The sequence below is a fragment of the Etheostoma spectabile genome, unplaced genomic scaffold, assembly GCF_008692095.1.
Source record: "Etheostoma spectabile isolate EspeVRDwgs_2016 unplaced genomic scaffold, UIUC_Espe_1.0 scaffold00009971, whole genome shotgun sequence".
NCBI classification, from domain to species: domain Eukaryota; kingdom Metazoa; phylum Chordata; class Actinopteri; order Perciformes; family Percidae; genus Etheostoma; species Etheostoma spectabile.
Genome location: NW_022603771.1, coordinates 1 through 27,895, shown reverse-complemented (window position 1 = coordinate 27,895; position 27,895 = coordinate 1). Strand labels below are relative to the sequence as shown.

General features: G+C 50.0%; 2 protein-coding genes across 3 annotated transcripts; one reads left to right on the top strand and one right to left on the bottom strand.

Annotated features, from left to right (window-relative positions):
• The first annotated feature begins 212 nt into the window (after positions 1–212).
• LOC116679242 (formin-like protein 2) lies at positions 213–18,598 on the top strand. Its single transcript, XM_032508927.1, is given in 32 exon segments — positions 213–841; positions 843–882; positions 1,161–1,244; positions 2,217–2,297; positions 2,462–2,495; positions 2,498–2,537; positions 3,995–4,078; positions 4,290–4,433; positions 5,274–5,400; positions 5,881–5,957; positions 6,078–6,171; positions 6,341–6,415; positions 6,764–6,874; positions 7,217–7,366; positions 7,948–8,049; positions 8,206–8,392; positions 8,395–8,425; positions 9,290–9,417; positions 9,683–9,850; positions 10,058–10,078; positions 11,951–12,075; positions 12,842–13,044; positions 13,208–13,442; positions 13,916–13,982; positions 14,087–14,168; positions 14,691–14,818; positions 15,073–15,233; positions 16,151–16,252; positions 16,578–16,664; positions 16,773–16,871; positions 16,873–16,900; positions 17,022–18,598. Coding segments are annotated over 32 exon segments (3,255 nt in total). The 5' UTR covers positions 213–770; the 3' UTR covers positions 17,111–18,598.
• Positions 18,599–19,244: 646 nt separating this feature from the next.
• rgn (regucalcin) lies at positions 19,245–27,696 on the bottom strand (the record flags this gene model as incomplete). Of its 2 annotated transcripts, XM_032508930.1 has the most annotated exon segments (7): positions 19,245–19,840; positions 19,882–19,940; positions 20,139–20,293; positions 22,983–23,114; positions 25,450–25,564; positions 26,169–26,269; positions 27,514–27,696. In XM_032508930.1, coding segments are annotated over 6 exon segments (737 nt in total), but the record flags the coding sequence as incomplete, so codon positions are not given.
• Positions 27,697–27,895: the final 199 nt, after the last annotated feature.

The following is a 27,895-nucleotide window of genomic DNA, read 5'->3' as shown; positions in this document are numbered from 1 at the left end:
CCTCCATACACAAAGAGAGAGGAAGGGAGAGAGATCTCCCACACACAGAGAGAGAGGAGAGAGAGAGAGAAGACAGAGAGAGAGACAGACCTCGACAAACACAGAGAGAGAGGGAGGGCGAGAGACTCTAAACACGAGAGGGAGGGAGGGCGAGAGACCTCTACACACAGAGAGGGAGGGAGGGCGAGAGACCTCCACACACACAGAGAGAGAGAGAGAGAGGGAAACAAAGAGGAAGAGGCCGACTGACTGACTGACTCTTTCTTTCTTCATGTGGGGGAGGAGAGGGGGAGGATTAACCGGCTCATCTGCCACACGCGCTCACACACACAACAGACCCACATTTCATTAACACACACCGACAAACACACACACATACACACACACACACACACACACACACACACACACAGCAGCGGCGCCGTAGAGCTTCATCTGGATCAGCAGCATCACGGCAGCGGAAGAGACAAAGAGACGAGAGGACGGGAGGAGGGGAGACATCTTCACCGCGTGACGGGAGACAGACAGAGGGAGAGACAGGTTACATGCAGACAGACAGGTTATAGAGACACATAGAGAGAGAGAGACAGGCCTTCCCCGCCCCGGCGGCCCATCTGTCTGTCTGTCTGAGCCGTGATGGCGGTCCACATGCTGACGGTCTGTGTGTTGTTGTAGGTGGGTGTGTTCACTGTGTGTGTGTGTGTGTGTGTGTGTGTGTGGTGTGTGTGTGTGTGTGTGTGTGTGTGTGTGTGGTGTTGTGTGAGAGAGAGATGGGAAACGCAGAGAGCATGGAGAGCCAGCTGGCGGTGATCCGGTCCAGAGCCGCTCCGGTCGCCTGCCGATGCCGGACCGGCCGAGCTGGAGGAGAGGTCCATCGCCCTGGTAACAACACACGCGCACCACGCGCACGCACGCACGCACACGCACCACACAACACACAACACACACACACACAGGATAAAGCAGGTAAGCATGTTGAGTATTATTATTATTATTATTATTATTATTATTATTATTATTTATCATTATTAGTAGTAGTAGTAGTATTATTATTATTCTACATGGAGATTTCGGTCACTAGAAGCAACCTTTCAAAATAAAACATGACTGATCCTTCAAAATAAAAGCGGAAACTGACCTACCAGTTGTGTGTGTTTCAGAACTCTATGAACTTGCCTCCCGACAAGGTGCGTCTGCTGCGTTCCTATGACAACGAGAAGAAGTGGGAGCTGATCTGTGATCAGGTGGGTGTAAATAAAGTTTTTATAAAATGTATTAATCTTTCCCTAAAATCATCTCTACATTCCACCATCTTGGGTTAGGGTTGACATAGGATGTAGTTCTGCCATCTTGGGTTAGGGTTGACATAGGATGTAGTTCTGCCATCTTGGGTTAGGGTTGACATAGGATGTAGTTCTGCCATCTTGGGTTAGGGTTGTCATAGGATGTAGTTCTACCATCTTGGGTTAGGGTTGACATAGGATGTAGTTCTGCCATCTTGGGTTAGGGTTGACATAGGATGTAGTTCTGCCATCTTGGGTTAGGGTTGACATAGGATGTAGTTCTGCCATCTTGGGTTAGGGTTGACATCTATACATATACAAATATACATCATTTGATCACACCTTGTGTGTGTCTGTGTGTGTGTGTGTGTGTCTGTCTGTGTCTGTGTGTGAGTCTGCGTGTGTGTGTATGTGTGTGTGTGTGTGCGTGTGTGAGTGTGTGTGCATGTGTTTGATTGTCTGTTGTTTGTTTTCTGTGTGTGTGTGTGTGTATGTGCGTGTGTGCGTTTGTCTGTGTGTGCGTGTACTTGTCTGTGTGTGTGTGTGTGTGTGTGTGTGTGCGTGTGTGAGTGTGTGTGCATGTGTTTGATTGTCTGTTTGTTTGTCTGGTGTGTGTGTGTGTGTGCGTGTGTGTGCGTTTGTCTGTGTGTGCGTGTACTTGTCTGTGTGTGTGTGGTGTGTGGTGTGTGTGTGTGTGTGTGTGTGTGTGTGTGTGTGTGTGTGTGTGCGTGTGCATGTGTTTGATTGTCTGTGTTTGTTTGTCTGTGTGTGTGTGTGTGTGTGTGTGTGTGTGTATGTGCGTGTGCGTGCGTTTGTCTGTGTGTGTGTGTGTGTGTGTCTTTGTGGTGTGTGTGTGTGTGTGTGTATGTGTGCGTTTGTCTGTGTGTGAATGTCTGTGTGCGACTGTGTTTGTGTGTCTGTGTCTGTGTGTAGGAGAGGTTCCAGGTGAAAAACCCCCCCCACACCTACATCCAGAAACTGAGAGGCTTCCTCGACCCGGCTGTCACCCGCAAGGTGAGACAGCGATGTCATCATGACTTCCTGCCATGTCATATTAGCATCACAGGAACTCCAGTCAGAGCATCATCACTTCCTGTTCATTAATAGATGAACAGACTGGACTTCCTGTCTAACCAGAATTCAGAATAAAATATGAAAACGTTGTTTTCTGTCTGCAGAAGTTCAGAAGAAGAGTTCAGGAGTCGACTCAGATGCTCGAGAACTCGAGATCTCTCTTCGTACAAACCACATCGGGTACCTGTCTGTCTGCCTGTCTGGGACCTGTCTGTCTTTCCGTCTTTCTTTCTGTCTGTCTGTCTGTCTGGGACCTGTCTGTCTTTCCGTCTTTCTTTCTGTCCGTCTGTCTGGGACCTGTCTGTCTTTCCGTCTTTCTTTCTGTCCGTCTGTCTGGGACCTGTCTGTCTTTCCGTCTTTCTTTCTGTCCGTCTGTCTGGGACCTGTCTGTCTTTCCGTCTTTCTTTCTGTCTGCCTGTCTGGGACCTGTCTGTCTTTCCGTCTTTTTCTGTCTGTCTGTCTGTCTGGGACCTGTCTGTCTGTCCGTCTTTCTTTCTGTCCGTCTGTCTGGGACCTGTCTGTCTTTCCGTCTTTCTTTCTGTCCGTCTGTCTGGGACCTGTCTGTCTGTCCGTCTTTCTTTCTGTCCGTCTGTCTGGGACCTGTCTGTCTTTCCGTCTTTCTTTCTGTCCGCCTGTCTGGGACCTGTCTGTCTGTCCGTCTTTCTTTCTGTCTGCCTGTCAGGGACCTGTCTGTCTGTACGTCTGTCTTTCTTTCTGTCTGTCTGTCTGTCTGGGACCTGTCTTTCTGTCTGTCCGTCTTTCTTTATATCTGTCTGTCTCTCTGAGACCTGTCTGTCTGTCTGCCTGTCTGTCTGGTAACCTGTCTGTCAGTCTGCTAACTTGTCTGTCTGTCTGTCTGTCTGTCTGCTAACCTGTCTGTCTGTCTGTCTGTCTGTCTGCTAACCTGTCTGTCTGCTTGTCTGTCTGCTTGTCTCTCTGCTAACCTGTCTGTCTGCTTGTCTGTCTGCTAACCTGTCTGTCTGCTAACCTGTCTGTCTGTCTGTCTGTCTGCTAACCTGTCTGTCTGTCTCTCTGTCTGCTAACCTGTCTGTCTGTCTGTCTGTCTGCTAACCTGTCTGTCTGTCTCTCTGTCTGCTAACCTGTCTGTCTGTCTGTCTGTCTGCTAACCTGTCTGTCTGTCTGCTAACCTGTCTGTCTGTCTCTCTGTCTGCTAACCTGTCTGTCTGTCTCTCTGTCTGCTAACCTGTCTGTCTGCTTGTCTGTCTGCATACCTGTCTGTCTGCTTGTCTGTCTGCTAACCTGTCTGTCTGCTTGTCTGTCTGCTAACCTGTCTGTCTGCTTGTCTGTCTGCTAACCTGTCTGTCTGCTTGTCTGTCTGCTAACCTGTCTGTCTGTCTGTCTGCTAACCTGTCTGTCTGCTAACCTGTCTGTCTGCTAACCTGTCTGTCTGTCTGCTAACCTGTCTGTCTGCTAACCTGTCTGTATCTCTGTCTGCTAACCTGTCTGTCTGTCTGCTAACCTGTCTGTCTGTCTGCTAACCTGTCTGTCTGCTTGTCTGTCTGCTAACCTGTCTGTCTGCTAACCTGTCTGTCTGCTAACCTGTCTGTCTGCTAACCTGTCTGTCTGCTACCTGTCTGTCTGCTAACCTGTCTGTCTGCTAACCTGTCTGTCTGTAGGTGGGTCAGAGAGTTTCTGAATGAGGAGAATCGAGGTCTGGACGTTCTGGTCGAGTATTTGTCCTTCGCTCAGTACGCCGTCACGTGAGTTAATTAACTAATTATTATTATATTATAATGAACTAATTATTATTATATTATAATTAACTAATTATTATTATATTATAATTAACTATTATTATTATAGTTAATTATTTTAATTAACTAGCCCTAATTAAGTATATGAATTATATTGTTTATATTATATTATAGATTAAGATTTATAGAAGCTAACACTAATGACCTCTGTCTTCAGGTTTGACGGCGAGCAGTCGGACGCCGGCGGCGACGTCTCATCCATCGACTCTCCCTGGAGTCGCTCCATCGAAGATCTCCATGGCGACTGCAGCCTGCCGTCGCCGTCGTCCTCAGTACCACGCGCCGCTCGCCACTCCATCAGGTACGCTAACGCTACAGAGAGCCACTAGCTAACCTCTCCATCAGGTACGACATGCTAACGCTACAGAGAACCACTAGCTAACCTCTCCATCAGGTACGACATGCTAACGCTACAGAGAACCACTAGCTAACCTCTCCATCAGGTACGACATGCTAACGCTACAGAGAACCATTAGCTAACCTCTCCATCAGGTACAACATGCTAACACTACAGAGAACCATTAGCTAACCTCTCCATCAGGTACGACATGCTAACGCTACAGAGAGCCATTAGCTAACCTCTCCATCAGGTACGACATGCTAACGCTAAAGAGAACCACTAGCTAACCTCTCCATCAGGTACGACATGCTAACGCTACAGAGAGCCATTAGCTAACCTCTCCATCAGGTACGACATGCTAACACTACAGAGAACCATTAGCTAACCTCTCCATCAGGTACGACATGCTAACGCTACAGAGAGCCATTAGCTAACCTCTCCATCAGGTACGACATGCTAACGCTACAGAGAGCCACTAGCTAACCTCTCCATCAGGTACGACATGCTAACACTACAGAGAGCCATTAGCTAACCTCTCCATCAGGTACGACATGCTAACGCTACAGAGAGCCATTAGCTAACCTCTCCATCAGGTACGACATGCTAACGCTACAGAGAACCACTAGCTAACCTCTCCATCAGGTACGACATGCAGAAACACCTCAGCCAACGATGGTTCTACGATGCCTCTACGATGTCTGATAATGTCCCTACGATGCCTCTACGATGTCTTGACAATGTCCCTACGATGCCTCTACGATGTCTTGACAATGCCTCTACGATGATTCTGTGTGTTTGCAGCTCGGCGATAGTGACTCGCTCCAACACTCTGCCGAGTCGTCGGACTCTGAAGAATTCGCGACTCGTCTGTAAAAAAGACGACGTCCACGTCTGCGTCATGTGCCTAAGAGCCATCATGAACTACCAGGTATCCCCTTACCCCTTTACCCCCTAACCCTCACCCCTTACCCTTTACCCCCTTACTCCTTTTCCCCCTTTACCCCCTAACCCCTAACCCCTAACCCTTTCCCCTTCTTCCCTTACCCTTTACCCCCTTACCCTTTACCCCTTACCCCTACCTTTACCCCCTTACTCCTTTTCCCCTTTTACCCCTAACCCCTAACCCTTACCCTTTACCCCCTAACTCCTTTTCCCCTTTACCCCCTAACCTAACCCCTTACCCTTTACCCCCTAACTCCTTTTCCCCCTTTACCCCCTAACCCCTTACCCTTTACCCCCTAACTCCTTTCCCCCTTTACCCCCTAACCCCTAACCCTTTCCCCTTTACCCCCTAACCCCTAACCCTTTCCCCTTTACCCCTTACCCTTTACCCCCTAACCCCTAACCCTTTACCCCTCTTTAGATTAAAAACAGGAAGTAGTTTCTTCTGTTTGCTTCTCTTCCTCAGTACGGATTCAACATGGTGATGTCACATCCGCACGCCGTCAACGAGATTGCTCTCAGCCTCAACAACAGAAACCCCAGGTCAGGAACACACACACACGCACACTATATATATATATATATATATATATATATAATAAATACACACACACACACCACCCACACTGTATAAATAAATGAATGAAGTCACTTCTCTAACAGGACGAAGGCTCTGGTGTTGGAGTTGTTGGCCGCCGTGTGTTTGGTGAGAGGAGGACACGAGATCATCCTGTCAGCCTTCGACAACTTCAAAACTGTGAATAACACACACAATACACCCACACATATACACACCCACACATATACACACCACACACATATACACACACACACACACACACACACACACACACACACACACACACACACACACAACACACACACACGGTTGACTGATCTTCTGGTTGCTGATTGATCTGTTGCAGGTGTGTTCAGAGTCGATGCGTTTCGAGAAGTTGATGGAGCATTTTAAGAACGAAGACGACAACATCGACTTCCTGGTACGATCTTTATCTTCTTCTCTTTAACACAGTGACATTAATCTCTAGTCAAGCTAACGCTGTGGGTCAGAACCCAGAGAGGGTTAGGGTTAGAACCCGCCTCCCTGGGTCGGGGAAGCCGCCCCGCTGGGTCGGGGATAGAACCCGCCTCCCTGGGTCAAGGTAGAACCTGCATCCCTGGGTCAGGGTAGAACCCGCCTCGCTGGGTCGGGGATAGAACCAGCCTCCCTGGGTCGGGGTTAGAACCCGCCTCCTTTAGGGTTAGGGTTACAACTCGTTAAAGTTGAGACATGACATCTTCTGGTTGCTAACGGAGGGTGTCTCCCTTTGCCCGGTAACGGTTGCTAGGTGGCCTGTATGCAGTTCATCAACATTGTGGTCCACTCGGTGGAGGACATGAACTTCAGAGTCCACCTGCAGTATGACTTCACCAAACTCTACCTGGACGAACACCTGGAGGTGGTCTCTCAGCCAATCAGAGAAGGGCATCTGTCTCTCTGTCTCCCTGCCTGTCTCTCTGTCTCCCTGCCTGTCTGTCTGTCTGTCTCAGAGGCTGAAGCACACGGAGAGCGACCGTCTGCAGGTGCAGATCCAGGCCTGTCTCTCTCTCCCTGTGTTGCCTGTCTCCCTGCATGTCTCCCTGACTGTCTGTGTTAACCTGTCTCCCTGCCTGTCTGTCTTTCTCTCTATTTCCTAGCCTGTCTCTCTGTCTCCTTGCCTGTGTACCTGTCTCCCTGCCTGTCTCTCTGTCTCCCTGCCTGTCTGTCTTATCCTGTCTCCCTGCCTGTCTGTCTGTCTCAGAGGCTGAAGCACACGGAGAGCGACCGGCTACAGGTGCAGATCCAGGCATACCTGGACAACGTGTTTGACGTGGGGACGTTGCTGGAGGACGCAGAGACAAAGACAGCTGCTCTGGAACGAGTCGAAGAACTGGAGGAGAACCTGGCAACGGTAAGACAGACAGGTTACACAGAGACAGACGGGTTACAGAGAGACAGACAGGTTACAGAGAGACAGACAGGTTACAGGGACAGGCAGGTTACAGAGAGAGGCAGGTTACAGAGAGACAGACAGGTTACAGAGAGAGACAGGTTACAGAGAGACAGACAGGTTACAGAGAGATAGACAGGTTACAGAGAGACAGACAGGTTACAGAGAGATAGACAGGTTACAGAGAGACAGACAGGTTACAGAGAGATAGACAGGTTACAGAGAGACAGACAGGTTACAGAGAGATAGACAGGTTACAGAGAGACAGACAGGTTACAGAGACAGGTTACAGAGAGAGACAGTGTCGGCTTGATGATGCAGTCACTCTCTCTCTGTGTACCTGTCTCTCTCTCTGACTGACCTGTCTCTCTCTCTGTGTACCTGTCTCTCTCTCTGACTGACCTGTCTCTCTCTCTCTGTGTACCTGTCTCTCTCTCTGACTGACCTGTCTCTCTCTCTGTGTACCTGTCTCTCTCTCTGACTGACCTGTCTCTCTCTCTGTGTACCTGTCTATCTCTCTGACTGACCTGTCTGTCTCTCAGATGTCAGAGCGTCTGCTGGACGTGGAGAACGAAGCGATGCTAAAGATCGTCGAACTGGAGAAACAACTGATGCAGACCAACAAGGAGCTGGACCACATCCGGGTCAGTCCATGTACATGTAGTACTGATAAAGTACATTTAGTACTGTAGTAAAGTACCTGTAGTACAGTATAAAGACCTGTACTACTGTTTAAAGTACCTGTACTACTGTTTAAAGTACCTGTAGTACTGTATAAAGTACATGTAGTACTTGTACAGGGCGTATATGCGAGCACCAGCTCCACGGTGACCACCCTGAGGAGGATGGTGCGGGAGAAGGACCAGACCATCCGGCGACAGACTCGTCTGGAGCGCCAGGCACAGGAGGCTCAGCAGGTGGGGGGGCCCGGAGCCCCACAGCCGCCCCGAGGGGAGGGAGACGGAGGAGTGGGGGAGTCCGCCTCACCCTCCCCCCCCCCTGCCCCAACCTCTCCCCCAGGTGAGACACTAGCAAAGTTTACATCCACGTGTCCATCTAATGATCTGGAGTCGGTAAAACCTCCTGAGAATAAATCTGGTGAAAGTGGGTTTCCAGCCAATAAGAACCTGTGGTGATGACATCACCATCCAACGGCTTTACAGCCAATAAGAACCTGTGGTGATGACATCACCATCCAACGGCTTTACAGCCAATAAGAACCTGTGGTGATGACATCACCATCCAACGGCTTTCCAGCCAATTAGAACCTGTGGTGATGACATCACCATCCAACGGCTTTACAGCCAATAAGAACCTGTAATGATGACATCACACGCTGTTTTAGGGTCAGACGGGGACATCTGATTGGTTGGAGACATTTTAAGTTGTTTCCATTCATTTACACTCAATCACACAACAGACGTCTACCATCACATGCAAGACTCTTTTTTGAGACATGTCTCTCTGTCTGCGCGTCTTCCATTGTCTCCCCAGGACATCCCAGGGCTTGTCCTAACCTTTGTCGGCCATTTCCTTCAAAAGTTCCTGATAAATTAAATCCAGAAAGTCTCTCTCGTCTCCTTGTCCGTCCACTTCTATATGTCTTTGTTGCCATCGCATTTCATCATCAACAACATCAACATCATCAAGATAAAATCTGATGAGACCAACGGATTTCCTTTGATATTCATCAAATTTACTGTTTCCATGAAGCATTTTTCATCAATATCACTTAATTCAGAGAAAAACGTGGATGGAAACAGAACGCCGCGACTCCTTCACGCTGCATGGGTTCATGATGAGAGCTAATTAATTCATGTTGCTAATGAAGCTAATTAATTCATGTTGCTAATGAAGCTAATTAATTCATGTTGCTGACCTCAGTCCAGAGACTGTAGCCTATCACAGCCTGGGACCAGGGATGATGGGCGGGGCTCCAGGGATAATGGGCGGGGCTCCAGGGATGCCGGCCCCGCCCCCTCCGCCTCCTCCGCCACCGATGCCAGGCACAGGTGAGCATCAGCTCCACCAATCACAGCGCTGATATCGATCATCTGATCATAACCTTCCGCCAAAGCAACAAGTACTCAGATTACTGCTGTAAAAGTACTAATACCGCACTGTAAGAAATACTCTGTTACAGTACTGAAAGTACTACTAACCCTCAGCATACGGGGGGGGCATCTACAACCACAGAATAATACTAATAATAATCATAATCAAATCATAACCAAACAAACACTGACCAGTTTATTTCTTCTTCTCTTCTCTTTGAAGAGTCATTCCCCGGCCCTCCAGCCATGGCTCCTCCCGCCTCCCCCCCTCCTCCCCCCCCCTGTCGGACCAACTCCTCCTCCCTCCCATGCCCCCCTCCCCCCCCTGTAGCCCCTCCCCTCCCAGGCCCGGGGGGGTCTCCCACCGTCATCTTTAACTCCGGACTCGCAGGTAAGCATCTAACCTTCTAGCCAATCAGAATGCAGGATGTCTGCTGTTCATTTAACCCTTCTAGCCAATCAGAATGCAGGGGGTCTGACGTTAATCTAACCCTTCTAGCCAATCAGAATGCAGGATGTCTGACGTTCATCTAACCCTTCTAGCCAATCAGAATGCAGAATGGTGAATAATTATAATGTGATGTTTGTGTCTCTGCAGAGGGACCTCTCAAGTTATTCTGTAAGTTATCGTCTCTCCACCATCCCTCCTTCGTCCCTCCATCTCTCCATCATCTCTCCTTCATCTCTCCACCATCCCTCCATCATCCCTCCTTCATCTCTCAATCATCTCTCCTTCGTCCCTCCTTCATCTCTCCATCATCTCTCCTTCGTCTCTCCATCATCTCCTTCATCTCTCCTTCATCTCTCCACCATCCCTCCATCATCCCTCCTTCATCTCTCAATCATCTCTCCTTCGTCCCTCCTTCATCTCTCCATCATCTCTCCTTCGTCTCTCCATCATCTCTCCTTCGTCCCTCCATCTCTCCTTCATCTCTCCTTCATCTCTCCACCATCCCTCCATCATCCCTCCTTCATCTCTCAATCATCTCTCCTTCGTCCCTCCTTCATCTCTCCATCATCTCTCCTTCGTCTCTCCATCATCTCTCCATCATCTCTCCTTCGTCCCTCCTTCATCTCTCCATCATCTCTCCTTCGTCTCTCCATCATCTCTCCTTCGTCTCTCCATCATCTCTCCTTCGTCCCTCCTTCATCTCTCCTTCATATCTCCTTCGTCTCTCCTTCATCTCTCCTTCATCTCTCCACCATCCCTCCTTCATCTCTCCTTCATCTCTCCTTCGTCTCTCCATCATCTCTCCTTCATCTCTCCTTCATCTCTCCACCATCCCTCCATCATCCCTCCTTCATCTCTCCATCATCTCTCCACCATCCTCCATCATCCCTCCTTCATCTCTCCTTCATCTCTCCTTCATCTCTCCTTCGTCTCTCCATCATCTCTCCACCATCCCTCCATCATCCCTCCTTCGTCTCTCCATCATCTCTCCTTCATCTCTCCTTCATCTCTCCTTCATCTCTCCTTCGTCTCTCCACCATCCCTCCTTCATCTCTCCATCATCTCTCCACCATCCCTCCATCATCCCTCCTTCATCTCTCCATCATCTCTCCTTTGTCCCTCCTTCATCTCTCCATCATCTCCCCTTCGTCTCTCCATCATCTCTCCTTCGTCCCTCCTTCATCTCTCCTTCATCTCTCCATCATCTCTCCTTCATCTCTCCACCATCCCTCCATCATCCCTCCTTCGTCTCTCCATCATCTCTCCTTCGTCCCTCCTTCATCTCTCCTTCGTCCCTCCATCTCTCCTTCGTCCCTCCTTCATCTCTCCTTCATCCCTCCATCATCTCTCCTTCGTCTCTCCTTCGTCTCTCCTTCATCCCTCCACCATCCCTCCACCATCCCTCCATCATCCCTCTTCATCTCTCCATCTCTCCACCATCCCTCCTTCATCTCTCATCATCTCTCCTTCCTCCCTCCTTCATCTCTCCATCATCTCCCCTTCGTCTCTCCATCATCTCTCCTACGTCCCTCCTTCATCTCTCCTTCATCTCTCCTTCGTCCCTCCTTCATCTCTCCACAATCCCTCCATCATCTCTCCTTCGTCCCTCCTTCATTTCTCCTTCATCTCTCCTTCGTCCCTCCTTCACTCTCCTTCATCCCTCCTTCATCTCTCCTTCATCTCTCCATCATCCCTCCTTCATCTCTCCTTCGTCCCTCCTTAATTTCTCCTTCATCTCTCCTTCGTCCCTCCTTCATCCTTCCTTCATCTCTCCTTCATCTCTCCTTCGTCCCTCCTTCATCTCTCCTTCGTCCCTCCTTCATCTGTCCATCATCTCTCCATCATCTCTCCACCATCCCTCCATCATCCCTCCTTCATCTCTCCTTGTTCCCTCCTTGAACCCCCTGCTCACCTGTCTGTCTCTCTGTTCACCTGCCCCCCTGCTCACCTGTCTGTCTCCCTGCTGACCGGTCTGTCTGCTCACCTGTCTGTCTCCCTGCTGACCGGTCTGTCTGCTCACCTGTCTGTCTCTCTGTGCAGCGGTGAAGATCAAGAAGCCGATCCAGACCAAGTTCCGGATGCCGGTGCTGAACTGGGTCGCGCTGAAGCCGAGTCAGATCAACGGGACGGTCTTCAACGACATCGACGACGAGGCCATCCTGCAGGTAGGGACAGACAGGGACATGGAGGGAAAGAGAGAGACACAGAGACACTGAGACAGACAAAGACACAGAGATATAGAGACACAGGGAGACAAGGAGAGACAGAGGGACAGACAGAGGGACAGACAGAGACAAAGAGACAGACACAGATACACAGATATATGGAGACAGAGACAGACAGAGACAAATATATGGAGACAAAGACACATATATAGAGACAGAGACACATAGAGACAAAGACAGATATTTAAAGACAGACACACTGAGACACACATAGAGAGAAAGACACACACAGAGACACGGAGAGACAGACAGAGACACACATATATAGAGACAGAGACACACAGAGACAAAGACAGATATTTAGAGACAGAGACACACATACACAGACACACATATATTTAGAGACAGAGACACAGAGACAAAGACACATATTTAGAGACAGAGACACGGAGACACACCTTATAGAATTAGACTCAAGTATGAAAACATTAAACACATATTAATCAAACTTGGAAACTGTCCCTCTGTCCATCTCGTCCCCATCCATCCCCACCCGTCCCTACCCGTCCTCATCTGTCCCCTATGTTGCCGTCCGTCCTTATCCATCCCCATCCATCCCCCTCTGTCCCCGTCCCCATCCGTCCCTACCTGTCCCCATCCGTCCTTTCTGTCCCCGTCCGTCCCCATCCATCCATGTTCACATTCATCCCCATCCATCCTTACCTGTCCCCGTCCGTCCCCGTCCCCACCCATCCCCGTCCCCCAGGATCTGAACGTGGCGGAGTTTGAAGAGATGTTTAAGACGAAGGCCCAGGGTCCGGCGGTGGACCTGACTCTGTCCCGGCAGAAAGTCCCTCAGAAGGCTCCGTCCAAAGTGTCTCTGCTGGACGCCAACCGTTCCAAAAACCTGGCCATCACTCTGAGGAAGGCCGGCCAGGGGTCGGAGGTCATCTGCCGCGCCATTAACAAGTAGGTCCTCCATTACCATAACGTTACCATAACATAAACATAACCATAAATAAGTATTACCATAAATATCCATTACCATAACCATAACATAACTGTTACATTACCATTTCATTACCATAACCAGTACTGTCCCGGGGTCACCAAACCGTCCCCTGTCTTCCAGCTTCGACCTGCGTGCCGTGCGCGTGGACTTCGTGGAGTGCCTGATGCGGTTCCTGCCGACGGACGCCGAGGTGAAGTTGCTACGGCAATACGAGCGGGACAGGAAGCCGGTGGAGGCGCTCGGCGACGAGGACCGCTTCATGATGCAGTTCAGCCGCATCGAACGCCTCAACCAGCGCATGACCATCATGGCCTTCATGGGCAACTTCTCCGACAACGTGCAGATGCTGACCCCGGTGAGAGACAGGCAGGGAGACAGGGAGACAAGGAGAGAGACTGACAGGTAGTTAGACAGACAGACAGGTAGAGGGACAGACAGTCTGTGGTGTAACAGACCTTACAGGTAGATGTGACCTGTCTGTCTCTCTGTGGTGTGACAGACCTGTCTGTCTCTCTGTGGTGTGACAGACCTGTCTGTCTCTCTGTGGTGTGACAGACCTGTCTGTCTCTCTGTGGGGTGTGACAGACCTGTCTGTCTCTGTGGGGTGTGACAGACCTGTCTGTCTCTGTGGTGTGACAGACCTGTCTGTCTCTCTGTGGGGTGACAGACCTGTCTGTCTCTGTGGGGTGACAGACCTGTCTGTCTCTGTGGGGTGTGACAGACCTGTCTGTCTCTGTGGTGTGACAGACCTGTCTGTCTCTCTGTGGAGTGACAGACCTGTCTGTCTCTGTGGGGTGTAACAGTCCTGTCTGTCTCTCTGTTTCTTAGCAACTCCACGCCATCATCGCTGCTTCAGTTTCTATCAAGTCGTCTCAGAAGCTGAAGAAGATCCTGGAGTCAGTGTGTGTGTGTGGGTGTGTGTGTGTGTCTGTGTGGTGTGTGTGTGTGTGTGCGTACGTGCGTGTGTGTGTGTGTGTGCGCTAACCCTCTGTCTCTCACAGATCATCTTGGCTTTGGGGAACTACATGAACAGCAGCAAGAGAGGAGCGGTCTACGGATTCAAGCTGCAGAGTCTAGACTGGTAACACTCACACACACACACACACACACACACACACACACACACACACACACACCACACACACACACACACACACACACAAAACATATTATATTAATGATTATATAATCATTAATAACCCCACAACGTTATCAACAACCCTTAATAATAATATGATGTGTGTGTGTAACGTGTGTGTATCTCTGCGTGTGTAATGTGTGTGGGTGTCTCTATGTGTGTACCTATAACATGTATCTGTGTTTGTGTGTGTTTGTGTGTGTGTGTGTGGGTGTCTGTGTGTGTCTGTGTCTGTGTGTGTGTGTGTGTATGTGTGTGTGTGTGTGTGTGTGTGTGTGGGTGTGTGTGTGTGTGTGTGTGTGTGTGTGTGTGGGTGTCTATGTGTATCTGTAACATGCACGTGTGTCTCTGAGTGTGTTGTGGTGTGTGTGTGTGTGTGTGTGTGTGTGTGTGTGTGTGTGTGTGTGTGTGTGTGTGTGGGTGTGTGTGTGTGTGTGTGTGGTGTATCTGTGTGTGTGTCTCCAGCTGCTGGACACCAAGTCCACAGACCGGACCCAGACTCTGCTCCACTACATCTCCACGGTGGCGAGGGACAAGTTCCCGTCCACGGCGCTGTTCTACAACGAGCTGCATACGTGGACAAGGCGCCGCAGGTCAGTCAGCCAATTAGAGCCCTCTGTCTGTCAGCCAATCAGGGCCCTCCTTCAGTCAGCCAATAAGGTCCCTCTGTCAGTCAAACAAGGCCCGCTCTGCCCCTGACTACAGGGCTAGGGTTACCCACCCAGCAAGACCCTAACATCTCCCTGCACCCCCCTCCCCCATCTCTCTGCCACCCCCCGTCTCCACCCGTCTCCCTGCCACCCCGTCTCCACCCGTCTCCCGTCTCCCGTCTCCCTGCCCCCCCCAGTGAGCCTGGAGAACGTGCTGAGTGACGTGAAGGAGCTGCAGCGCGGCATGGAGCTCACCTGGAGAGAGTTCAGCGTCCTGCACAACGCCACGCTGAAGGACTTCATCAGCAGACACGAGGGACGCCTCGGCAAGCTGCAGGAGGACGCCCGCATCGCCCAGGTGAGACAGACAGGTAGACAGGAAGACAGACAGGTAGACAGACAGGTAGAGACGCTAAGGGACTTCATCAGCAGACACGAGGGACGCCTCAGCAAGCTGCAGGAGGATGCCCGCATCGCCCAGGTGAGACAGACAGGTAGACAGGAAGACAGACAGGTAGACAGACAGGTAGAGACGCTAAGGGACTTCATCAGCAGACACGAGGGACGCCTCAGCAAGCTGCAGGAGGATGCCCGCATCGCCCAGGTGAGACAGACAGGTAGAGACGTTAAAGGACTTCATCAGCAGACACGAGGGACGCCTCAGCAAGCTGCAGGAGGACGCCCGCATCGCCCAGGTGAGACAGACAGGTAGACATACAGGTAGACAGACAGGTAGACACACAGGTCTAGCCCTGTCCTATTCTCCTTCAGGACACCTTTGAGGACAGACAGGTAGACAGACAGGTAGACAGACAAATCTAACCCTGTGTCTCCTTCAGGACGCCTTTGAGGACAGACAGGTGGACAGACAGGTGGACAGACCGGTGGACAGACAGACAGACAGGTCTAACCCTGTCCTATTCTCCTTCAGGACGCCTTTGAGGACAGAAAGGGAGACAGACAGGTAGACAGACAGGTCTAACCCTGTGTCTCCTTCAGGACGCCTTTGAGGACAGACAGGTGGACAGGTAGACAGACAGGTAGACAGACAGGTAGACAGACAGGTCTAACCCTGTGTCTCCTTCAGGACGCCTTTGAGGACAGACAGGTAGACAGACAGACAGACAAACAAGTGGACAGGTAGACAGACAGGTAGACAGACAGGTCTAACCCTGTGTCTCCTTCAGGACGCCTTTGAGGACAGACAGGTAGACAGACAGACAGACAAGTAGACAGACAGGTAGACAGACAGGTCTAACCCTGTGTCTCCTTCAGGACGCCTTTGAGGACGTGGTGAAGTTTTTTGGTGAGAGCTCCAAGACGATGCCTCCGTCCGTCTTCTTCCCCATCTTCGTACGCTTCATCAAGGCCTACAGGGTGAGTACCCCCAAGCCCCGCCCCCCCATACTGCCCCGCCCCCAATCATACCCCCCCAACTCTTCATCAAGGCCTACAGGGTGAGTACGCCCCCCCAAGCCCCGCCCCCATACTGCCCCGCCCCCAATCATACCCCCCCAACTCTTCATCAAGGCCTACAGGGTGATTACACCCCCAGGCCACGCCCCCTCACACTGCCCCCAACCCTCAGTGTGTGTGTGTATAATGTGTGTGTGTGTGTGTGTGTGTGTGTGTGTGTGGTGTGTGTGTGTGTGTGTGTGTACATAAAATGTGTGTGTGTGTGTGTGCGTGTGTGTGTGTGTAGCTGGCTGAGGAGGAGAACGAGCAGAGGAGGCGTCAGGAACAGATGTTGTTGGAGAAACTGGAGGACGACGACCAGGAGGTCACCAAGGTAACGTAAACATGAGGTTACCAAGGTAACGTAAACATGAGGTTAGGGTCAGCTGTGTTGCTGGTATTCGAGATCCTAACGTCCCCCCTCTCTCCCCCCCCCCCCCAGTCCCCCTCCCACCGGGGGGGCAAGCGCCAGCAGCAGGAGCTGCTCTCAGAGCTGAGACGCCGACAGGGGAAAGACAGTCGCCATGTTTACGAAGGAAAGGGACGGAGCCATCGAGGACATCATCACAGGTAGAGACACAAACCTGTCTCCTGTCTGTCTCTCTCCTGTCTGTCCCCTGTCTCCTTTCTCATGTCTGTCTCATGTCTGTCTCCGGTCTGTCTCCTGATTGGTTGTCTGTCTCACCTGCAGCTCTGAAGACCGTCCCCTTCACCGCCCGATCGGCCAAACGCAGCTCTCGCTTCTTCTGTGACCCCGCCCACTCTGAGGAGCATTACTGAGACATCGGACAGAAACATGGGGGACATTTCATCTGAGACAGAGACATCGGACAAAGACATGGGGGACATTTCATCTGAGACAGAGACAGGGCCTGAACCAAACACTGTCTCTCTGCTTGTTGTTTTCTTCTTCTTGACTTTGAACTGAACAAAAAGACAGGAAGAGGATTCAGAAAAAGCATTTCCTGTCTCACCTTCATGAGGACACTAACCCCCCCGTTACCTTAGCAACAAGTCCCAGTCAAACCAAACTCCAGTCACGAATCGGACGATTTTAGGATTTTAGGTTTGGGTTGAAGCCGCCATGAAAGCTGGAGACAGACACCCGCAGACACACTTGGACACACCTGTAAAACCTGAAAACACCTGTAAAATATGGACACATCTGGACACACCTGGACAACATGGACACACCTGGACAACATGGACACACCTGGACAAAATGGAAACACCTGGACAACCTGGACAAACCTGTAAAATATGGACACACCTGGACAACCTGGACACACCTGTAAAATATACACACCTGGAAAACATTGACGCACCTGTAAATTATGGACACACCTGGACATACCTATTAAACATGGACACACCTGACCACACCTGTAAAACATGGACACACCGGTACAACATGGACACAACTGGACACACCTGGAAAACCTGGATACATGTAAAACATGAACACACCTGGACACACCTGGAAAACATGGACACACTTGGACACATCTGTAAAACATGGACACACCTGTATAATATGGACACACCTGGACACACCTATAAAACACGGACACACATGTAAAACATGGACACACCTGTAAAACATGGACACACCTGGACACACCTGTAAAACATGGACACACATGTAAAACTTGGACACACTTGGACACATCTGTAAAACATGGACACACCTGTAATATATGGACACACCTGGACACACCTGTAAAACATGGACACACATGTAAAACATGGACACACTTGAACACACATTGACACACATGTAAAACATGGACACACATGGACACATCTGTAAAACATGGACACACATGGACACATCTGTAATATATGGACACACCTGGACACACCTGTAAAACATGGACACACATGTAAAACATGGACACACTTGAACACACATGGACACATCTGTAAAACATGGACACACATGGACACATCTGTAAAACATGGACACACATGGACACATCTGTAAAACATGGACACACTTGAACACACATGGACACACATGTAAAACATGGACACACATGGACACATCTGTAAAACATGGACACACCTGTAAAACATGGACACACCTGTAAAACATACACACTTGAAAACACCTGGACACACCTGTAAAACATGGACACACCTGTAAAACCTGGACACACCTGTAAAACCTGGACACACTTGAACACACCTGGACACACCTGTAAAACCTGCACACACCTGTAAAACCTGGACACACCTGGACACACCTGTAAAACATGGACACACCTGGACACACCTGTAAAACATGGACACATGGACACACCTGGACACACCTGTAAAACATGGACACACCTGGACACACCTGTAAAACATGGACACACCTGTAAATGTCTATATGTAGATATCTGCTATAACAGGATCTACTACGAACGCGTACTCAACTATTCGGACAATATCAGTCACATGACAGTTAAGTTCAGCCGAAAAAAGGTGACTGAGTCTCCCCCCCCCCCCCCCATCCTTTAAAGTCTGAACAAGACAAAATGTGAAACAGCACAAAGTTTTCTATGTTAAAACATTTTCTATATGAAGCGTCTTTCTGTTTGGTCTTTGTTGGTGATTCTGCACCATCTACTTCCTGTCTACTTCCTGTCTGTTAATAAGGTCAATGGTGAAGAAATAAAACGCACCCTGTCTACTTCCTATCTGTTAATACCCGGGGGGGGAGGGGGGGCTCATTTTAATGCTACCTAGCCAGCACCACCGTTAGCATCCCATTGACTTCCATTCATCTTCACGCCACATTGACAGTGAGTAACTGCCTATGCTAATTAGCACATAGTCAATGAGTCATCAGTCTTCATTTCAAAAGAAACTTGAAATACCAAAAATTACTTTTCATGTTGAATACTATGTGAAGTTTTATTGTGGTAGGAGGAAAGGAAACATTAACCCTTTATCTGGGTGTATTCAATTAGTGGATAGCTCATTTGCATTTTATAATTATTGTCAATAATAGGCACAGGCTAATTACTGCTAACTAAGATGCTAGTTAACATTAACATAGGCACAGGCTAATTACTGCTAACTAACATGTTTGTTAACATTAACATAGACACAGGCTAATTACTGCTAACTAACATGCTAGTTAACATTAACATGGACACAGGCTAATTACTGCTAACTAACATGCTAGTTAACATTAACATGGACACAGGCTAATTACTGCTAACTAACATGCTAGTTAACATTAACATAGACACAGGCTAATTACTGCTAACTAACATGCTAGTTAACATTAACATAGACACAGGCTAATTACTGCTAACTAACATGCTAGTTAACATTAACATAGACACAGGCTAATTACTGCTAACTAACATGCTAGTTAACATTAACATGGACACAGGCTAATTACTGCTAACTAACATGTTAGTTAACATTAACATAGGCATTGCTAGTTTCTGATTTGCTGTCACTTCACCATTTAGGTTATTTAGAGGGTCCAGTGATCTGTGCTGTGATTGGCTGGGTTATTTAGAAGATCCAGTGATCTGCACTGTGATTGGCTGTTTGAAGATCATCCAGAAAACGAGTTTGAAGGACGACCTTTAACCCCAAGTCCTGTTACCTGCACACACACACACACACACATAAGGTAAGACAGGTGAGACAGGTAAGACATGTGAGACAGGTAAGACGGGTAAGACATGTTAGACAGGTGAGACAGGTGAGACAGGTGAGACAGAATGAGACATGTGAGACAGGGTAAGACAGGTAAGACAGGTAAGACATGTGAGACAGGTAAGAAAGGTAAGAAAGGTCTCACCCTGAAGGTGTGTCCGGCCAGCGGCTGCTCTCTGCGCTCTGATTGGTCGAGGCCCAGACTGGCGGAGGTCACGTAGAGGTCAGAGTATCCTGGACCCCCAAAACAACAGGAAGTAGTTTTCATCACAGGAAGAGAAACGCTGCGCACACGCACACCTGCAAATACACACATATACACAAAAATATATACACACACATGTATATACACTGTATACTCACATATATACAGTACGCACACATACATACATATACATCTAAATAAATAAATAAATATATATATATATATATATATATTTATATATATATATATATTTATATATAAATATATATATATATATATATATATTTATATATATATACACACAGTGAGTATAATAAGTATTTAACACGCTGCTATTTTGCAAGTTCTCCCACTTAGAAATCATGCAGGGTCTGATGTCCTCGTAGGACCATGTCCACTGTGAGAGACCTGTCCACTGTGAGAGAAATGTTCACTGTGAGAGACATGTCCACTGTGAGAGACATAATCTAAGAAACATCCAGAAATCACAATGTAGGATTTATTAACTATTTATTTGTATGATCCAGCTGTAAATAAGTGTTTGACACCTGTCTATCAGCTAGAATTCTGTCCCTCAAAGACCTGTTAGTCTGTCTTCATAATGTCCCTCAAAGACCTGTTAGTCTGTCTTCAAAATGTCCCTCAAAGACCTGTTAGTCTGTCTTCATAATGTCCCCCCCCCTCCATTTATTATCCTAAATTAGATGCACCTGTTTGAGGACGTTAGCTGCATAAAGACACCTGTCCCCCCCATCCAATCAGTAAGAATCCAACTACTAACATGGCCAAGACCAGAGAGCTGTCCAAAGACACTAGAGACTAAACTGTCCCCCTCCACAAGGCTGGACAGGACTACGGGGACATGTCCAAGCAGCTTGGTGAAGACAGGTCCACTGTTGGAGACATCATTAGAAAATGGAAGAAGCTAAACATGACTGTCAGTCTCCCTCGGACTGGGGCTCCATGCAGGATCTCACCTCGGGGGGTCTCCATGATCCTAAGAAAGGTGAGAAACCAGACCAGAACTACACGGGAGGAGCTGGTCCAGGACCTGGAAAGAGCTGGGACCACCGTTTCCAAGGTTACTGTTGGTAATACACTAAGACGTCATGGTTTAAATCCTGCATGGCCCGGAAGGTTCCCCTGCTTAAACCAGACCATGTCCAGGCCCGTCTTAAGTCTGCCAACGACCATCTGGAGGATCCAGAGGAGTCATGTGGTCTGATGAGACCAGAATAGAACTTTTTGGTCCTAATTCCACTACCCGTGTTTGGAGGAAGAAGAATGATGAGGACCATCCCAAGACCACCATCCCTACTGTGGAGCATGGGGGGGTAGCATCATGCTTTGGGGGGGTTTTCTGCACATGGGACAGGGGGACTGCACTGTATTAAGGAGAGGAGGACCGGGGCCATGGATTGGGAGATTTTGGGGACCAACCTCCTTCCCTCAGTTAGAGTATTGAAGATGGGTCGAGGCTGGGTCTTCCAACATCACTAAGACCCGAAGACCACAGCCAGGACAACCAAGGGGGGGTCTGGAAGAACCAGATCAAGGTTCTGGGGGGGCCTAGCCAGTCTCCAGACCTAAAACCAATAGAGAATCTTTGGAGGGAGCCCAGAAACCTGACTGGTCTAGAGAAGATCTGTGTGGAGGGGGGGCCAGAATCCCTTCTGCAGGGTGTCAGACCTGGTAAAGGACTACAGGAACCGTTGGAACCAAAGGCTGCTGGACCAGATATTAACATGGATCTTCTCAGCTGTTCAAATATTTATTTACAGCTGTATCATACAAATAAATAGTTAATAAATCCTACATTGTGTTTTCTGGATGTTTTTTAGATTATGTCTCTCACAGTGGACATGTCTCTCACAGTGGACATGTCTCTCCAGTGGACATGTCTCTCACAGTGGACATGCACCTACGAGGACATCAGACCCTCCATGATTTCTAAGTGGGAGAACTTGCAAAATAGCAGCGTGTTAAATACTGATTTTCCTCCTTCCTTCCTAAAAAACACAACGGTAATGTTGGCGTTGTCATTAGTGTTAGCATTAGTGTTGGTATTAGCATTAGCATTAGTATTGGCGTTAGCATTAGAGTTGGCGTTGCCGTTGGTGTAGCATTAGCGTTGTAATTAGCATTAGCATTAGCATGGTAACCCGTAGGACCGACCCGTCGCGGGATCAATGTTGATGACTCATCCTCCGTTGTAACACCTGTTAGCATTAGCATTAGCATGTAAGCAGTGGGACTGACCCGTCGCAGTGTCGATGTTGATGACTTGTCCTCTGTTGTAACACCTGTTAGCGTTAGCATTAACGTTAGCATTAGCATGTCAGCAGTGGGACTGACCCGTCGCGGGGTCGATGTTGATGACTCGTCCTCCGTTGTAACACCTGTTAGCGTTAGCATTAAAGTTAGCATTAGCATGTCAGCAGTGGGACTGACCCGTCGCGGGGTCGATGTTGATGACTCGTCCTCCGTTGTAACACCTCTTAGCATTAGCATTAGCATGTAAGCAGTGGGACTGACCCGTCGCGGGGTCGATGTTGATGACTCGTCCTCCGTTGTAACACCTGTTAGCATTAGCATTAGCATGTAAGCAGTGGGACTGACCCGTCGCGGGGTCGATGTTGATGACTCGTCCTCCGTTGTAACACCTGTTAGCATTAGCATTAGCATGTAGCAGTGGGACTGACCGCGCGGGGTCGATGTTGATGACTCGTCCTCCGTTGTAACACCTGTTAGCATTAGCATTAGCATGTAAGCAGTGGGACTGACCCGTCGCGGGGTCGATGTTGATGACTCGTCCTCCGTTGTAACACGCCACCCAGAGACGGCCGTCAGCGTCCACCGCCATCCCATCAGGAAGCCCCTCCCCCTCCTGCAACCGGTACACCACACGCCGGTTACCTAGGCAACACACAGAAACACCCCATCAGGAAGCCCCTCCCCCTCCTGCAGTACCAGGTAGTATAAAGTACCAGGTAGAAGTATAAAGGAGAGTACCAGGTGGTAGTACTACCGTTATGGTTAGGTCGTAGTATATAGTACTAGGTAGTACTATAAGAAAACTAGTAATACATTTTATTTAACAGCGCCTTTCTTCATAGATATTATTTATGTGTGACTGAAAGGAGACCAAGGAGTCGAGGATGACGCCCAGACTCTAGACCTGAGGGGAAGGGGGATCGAGGAGTCGAGGATGACGCCCAGACTCTAGACCTGAGGGGAAGGGGTACCGAGGAGTCGAGGATGACGCCCAGACTAGACCTGAGGGGAAGGGGTACCGAGGAGTCGAGGATGATGCCCAGACTCTAGACCTGAGGGGAAGGGGTACCGAGGAGTCGAGGATGATGCCCAGACTCTAGACCTGAGGGGACGGGGGATCGAGGAGTCGAGGATGATGCCCAGACTCTAGACCTGAGGGGAAGGGGTAACGAGGAGTTGAGGATAACGCCCAGACTCTAGACCTGAGGGGAAGGGGTACCAAGGAGTCGAGGATGACGCCCAGACTCTAGACCTGAGGGGAAGGGGGTACCGAGGAGTTGAGGATGACGCCCAGACTAGACCTGAGGGGAAGGGGTACCGAAGAGTCGAGGATGACGCCCAGACTAGACCTGAGGGTAAGGGGTACCGAGGAGTTGAGGATGACGCCCAGACTCTAGACCTGAGGGGAAGGGGTACCGAGGAGTCGAGGATGACGCCCAGACTAGACCTGAGGGGAAGGGGTACCGAGGAGTCGAGGATGATGCCCAGACTCTAGACCTGAGGGGAAGGGGTACCGAGGAGTCGAGGATGATGCCCAGACTCTAGACCTGAGGGGACGGGGGATCGAGGAGTCGGGGATGATGCCCAGACTCTAGACCTGAGGGGAAGGGGTACCGAGGAGTCGAGGATGACGCCCAGACTCTAGACCTGAGGGGAAGGGGTACGAGGAGTCGAGGATGACGCCCAGACTAGACCTGAGGGGAAGGGGGTACCGAGGAGTTGAGGATGACGCCCAGACTCTAGACCTGAGGGGAAGGGGTACCAAGGAGTCGAGGATGACGCCCAGACTAGACCTGAGGGGAAGGGGTACCGAGGAGTCGAGGATGATGCCCAGACTCTAGACCTGAGGGGAAGGGGTACCGAGGAGTCGAGGATGATGCCAGACTCTAGACCTGAGGGGACGGGGGACCGAGGAGTCGAGGATGATGCCCAGACTCTAGACCTGAGGGGAAGGGGTACCGAGGAGTCGAGGATGACGCCAAGACTCTTGACCTGAGGGGAAGGGGGACCGAGGAGTCGAGGATGATGCCCAGACTCTAGACCTGAGGGGACGGGGGATCGAGGAGTCGAGGATGATGCCCAGACTCTAGACCTGAGGGGAAGGGGTACCGAGGAGTCGAGGATGACGCCCAGACTCTAGACCTGAGGGGAAGGGGTACCGAGGAGTCGAGGATGACGCCCAGACTAGACCTGAGGGGAAGGGGTACCGAGGAGTTGAGGATGACGCCCAGACTCTAGACCTGAGGGGAAGGGGGACCGAGGAGTCGAGGATGATGCCCAGACTCTAGACCTGAGGGGACGGGGGACCGAGGAGTCGAGGATGATGCCCAGACTCTAGACCTGAGGGGAAGGGGTACCGAGGAGTCGAGGATGACGCCAAGACTCTTGACCTGAGGGGAAGGGAACCGAGGAGTCGAAGATGACGCCCAGACTCTTGACCTGAGGGGACAGGGAGACCAAGGAGTCGAGGATGACGCCCAGACTCTAGACCTGAGGGGACGGGGGACCGAGGAGTCGAGGATGATGCCCAGACTCTAGACCTGAGGGGAAGGGGAGACCAAGGAGTCGAGGATGACGCCCAGACTCTTGACCTGAGGGGACAGGGAGACCAAGGAGTCGAGGATGACGCCCAGACTCTAGACCTGAGGGGAAGGGGAGACCAAGGAGTGGAACCATTGATTTTGGATCAGGAGGATTTGGTGGCTAAGAGGAGGAGTTTGGTTTCATCACTGTTTAGTCTAAGGAAGTTTGAGGAGAAACAGTCTTTAATTTCAAGTAAGCAGTTAGTAAGGGACAAGGGGGGAAGGAGGTAGGTTTGCTGGATATGAAGTACTAGGTAGGACTATGAAGTACTTACTGATGTCTCCTGTCTCCAGGTCGTAGTATAAAGTACTAGGTAGGACTATTAAGTACTTACTGATGTCTCTTGTCTCCAGGTCGTAGTATAAAGTACTAGGTAGGACTATGAAGTACTTACTGATGTCTCCTGTCTCCAGGTCGTAGTCAAACGCGTCGACGCTCAGAGACAAACTGTCGATGTAGAAAAACGTCTTTTGGTCCAAAGACCAGTCCAACCCGTTAGAGATGTCCACCTGAGAGACAGACAGGTTAGAGACAGACAGGTTAGACAGAGACCAGTCCAACCCATTACAGATGTCTACCTGAGAGACAGACAGGTTAGACAGAGACCAGTCCAACCCGTTAGAGATGTCCACCTGAGAGACAGACAGGTTAGACAGAGACCAGTCCAACCCATTAGAGATGTCCACCTGAGAGACAGACAGGTTAAAAACAGACAGACAGGTTAGACAGAGACCAGTCCAACCCGTTAGAGATGTCCACCTGAGAGACAGACAGGTTAGAAAGAGAGAGACAGGTAAGAGAGAGACCAGTCCAACCCGTTAGAGAGGTCTACCTGAGAGACAGACAGGTTAAAAACAGACAGGTTAGAGACAGTGACAGGTAAGAGAGAGAACATTCCAACCCGTTAAAGATGTCCACTTGAGAGACAGACAGGTTAGAGACAGACAGACAGGCAGGCAGAGAGACAAGTTAGAGACAGACGGGTTAGACAGACAGACAGACAGACAGGTTAGAGACAGAGATAGGCATGCAGACAGACAGGTAGAGAGACAAGTTAGAGTCAGACAGACAGACAGACAGTCAGACAGGTTACACAGGCAAACAGACAGGTACCTGTCTCAGGTGTCTGGTAACAGTGAGGTCAGAGGACACAGAGAACAGAGATCCTCGTCCTTTCTCAACTTCAGCCGGTCGCTGCTCCTTCCCCATCGTACCTGAGACAGGTTAGAGACAGACAGGTTACAGACAGACAGGTCGCTGCTCCTTCCCCATCGTACCTGAGACAGGTTAGAGACAGACAGGTTACAGACAGACAGGTTAGAGACAGACAGGTTACAGACAGACAGGTTAGAGACAGACAGGTCGCTGCTCCTTCCCATCGTACCTGAGACAGGTTAGAGACAGACAGGTTACAGACAGACAGGTCGCTGCTCCTTCCCATCGTACCTGAGACAGGTTAGAGACAGACAGGTCGCTGCTCCTTCTCCATCGTACCAGAGACAGGTTAGAGACAGACAGGTTAGAGACAGACAGGTCGCTGCTCCTTCCCCATCGTACCTGAGACAGGTTAGAGACAGACAGGTTAGAGACAGACAGGTCGCTGCTCCTTCTCCATCGTACCTGAGACAGGTTTGAGACAGACAGGTTAGAGACAGACAGGTCGCTGCTCCTTCCCCATCGTACCTGAGACAGGTTAGAGACAGACAGGTTAGAGACAGACAGGTCGCTGCTCCTTCCCCATCGTACCTGAGACAGGTTAGAGACAGACAGGTTAGAGACAGACAGGTCGCTGCTCCTTCCACGTCGTATCTGAGACAGGTTAGAGACAGACAGGTTAGAGACAGACAGGTCACTGCTCCTTCTCCATCGTACCTGAGACAGGTTAGAGACAGACAGGTTAGAGACAGACAGGTCGCTGCTCCTTCCCCATCGTACCTGAGACAGGTTAGACAGACAGGACAGGTTGGAGACAGACAGGTCGCTGCTCCTTCCCATCGTACCTGAGACAGGTTAGAGACAGACAGATTAGAGACAGACAGGTCGCTGCTCCTTCCCCATCGTACTGAGACAGGTTAGAGACAGACAGGTTAGAGACAGACAGGTCGCTGCTCCTTCCCCATCGTACCTGAGACAGGTTAGAGACAGACAGGTTAGAGACAGACAGGTCGCTGCTCCTTCTCCATCGTACCTGAGACAGGTTAGAGACAGACAGGTTACAGACGACAGGTTAGAGACAGACAGGGTCGCTGCTCCTTCCCCATCGTACCGAGACAGGTTAGAGACAGACAGGTTAGAGACAGACAGGTCGCTGCTCCTTCCCCATCGTACCTGAGACAGGTTAGAGACAGACAGGTTAAAGACAGACAGGTCGCTGCTCCTTCCCCATCGTACCTGAGACAGGTTAGAGACAGACAGGTTAGAGACAGACAGACAGGTACCCTAACAGACAGACAGGTACCTGCCAGCAGGCGTCCCGCACCGTCCACCTTCCCGTCGTTCAGCCGATTGGTCGGTTTGTCCTCGTCCACCTCCAACAGTGATGTCATCATCTCAGTTGACCAATCAACAGCCACAATGCTCCGACCCACACCGGCAACATAACCCCCAGAGACACGGGGGACCACGAAGCCCACAGAGTCCTCTAGAGACAGACAGGTAGAGAGACAGACAGTAAGAGACATGGGGGGACAAATGAAGCCCACAGAGTCCTCTAGAGACAGGAAGGTTAGAGACATGGGGGACAACGAAGCCCACGAGTCATCAGAGACAGAAAGGTAGCGAGACCAACAGGTTAGAGACACGGGGGACCTAAGAAGTCCAAAGAGTCCTCTAGAGACAGA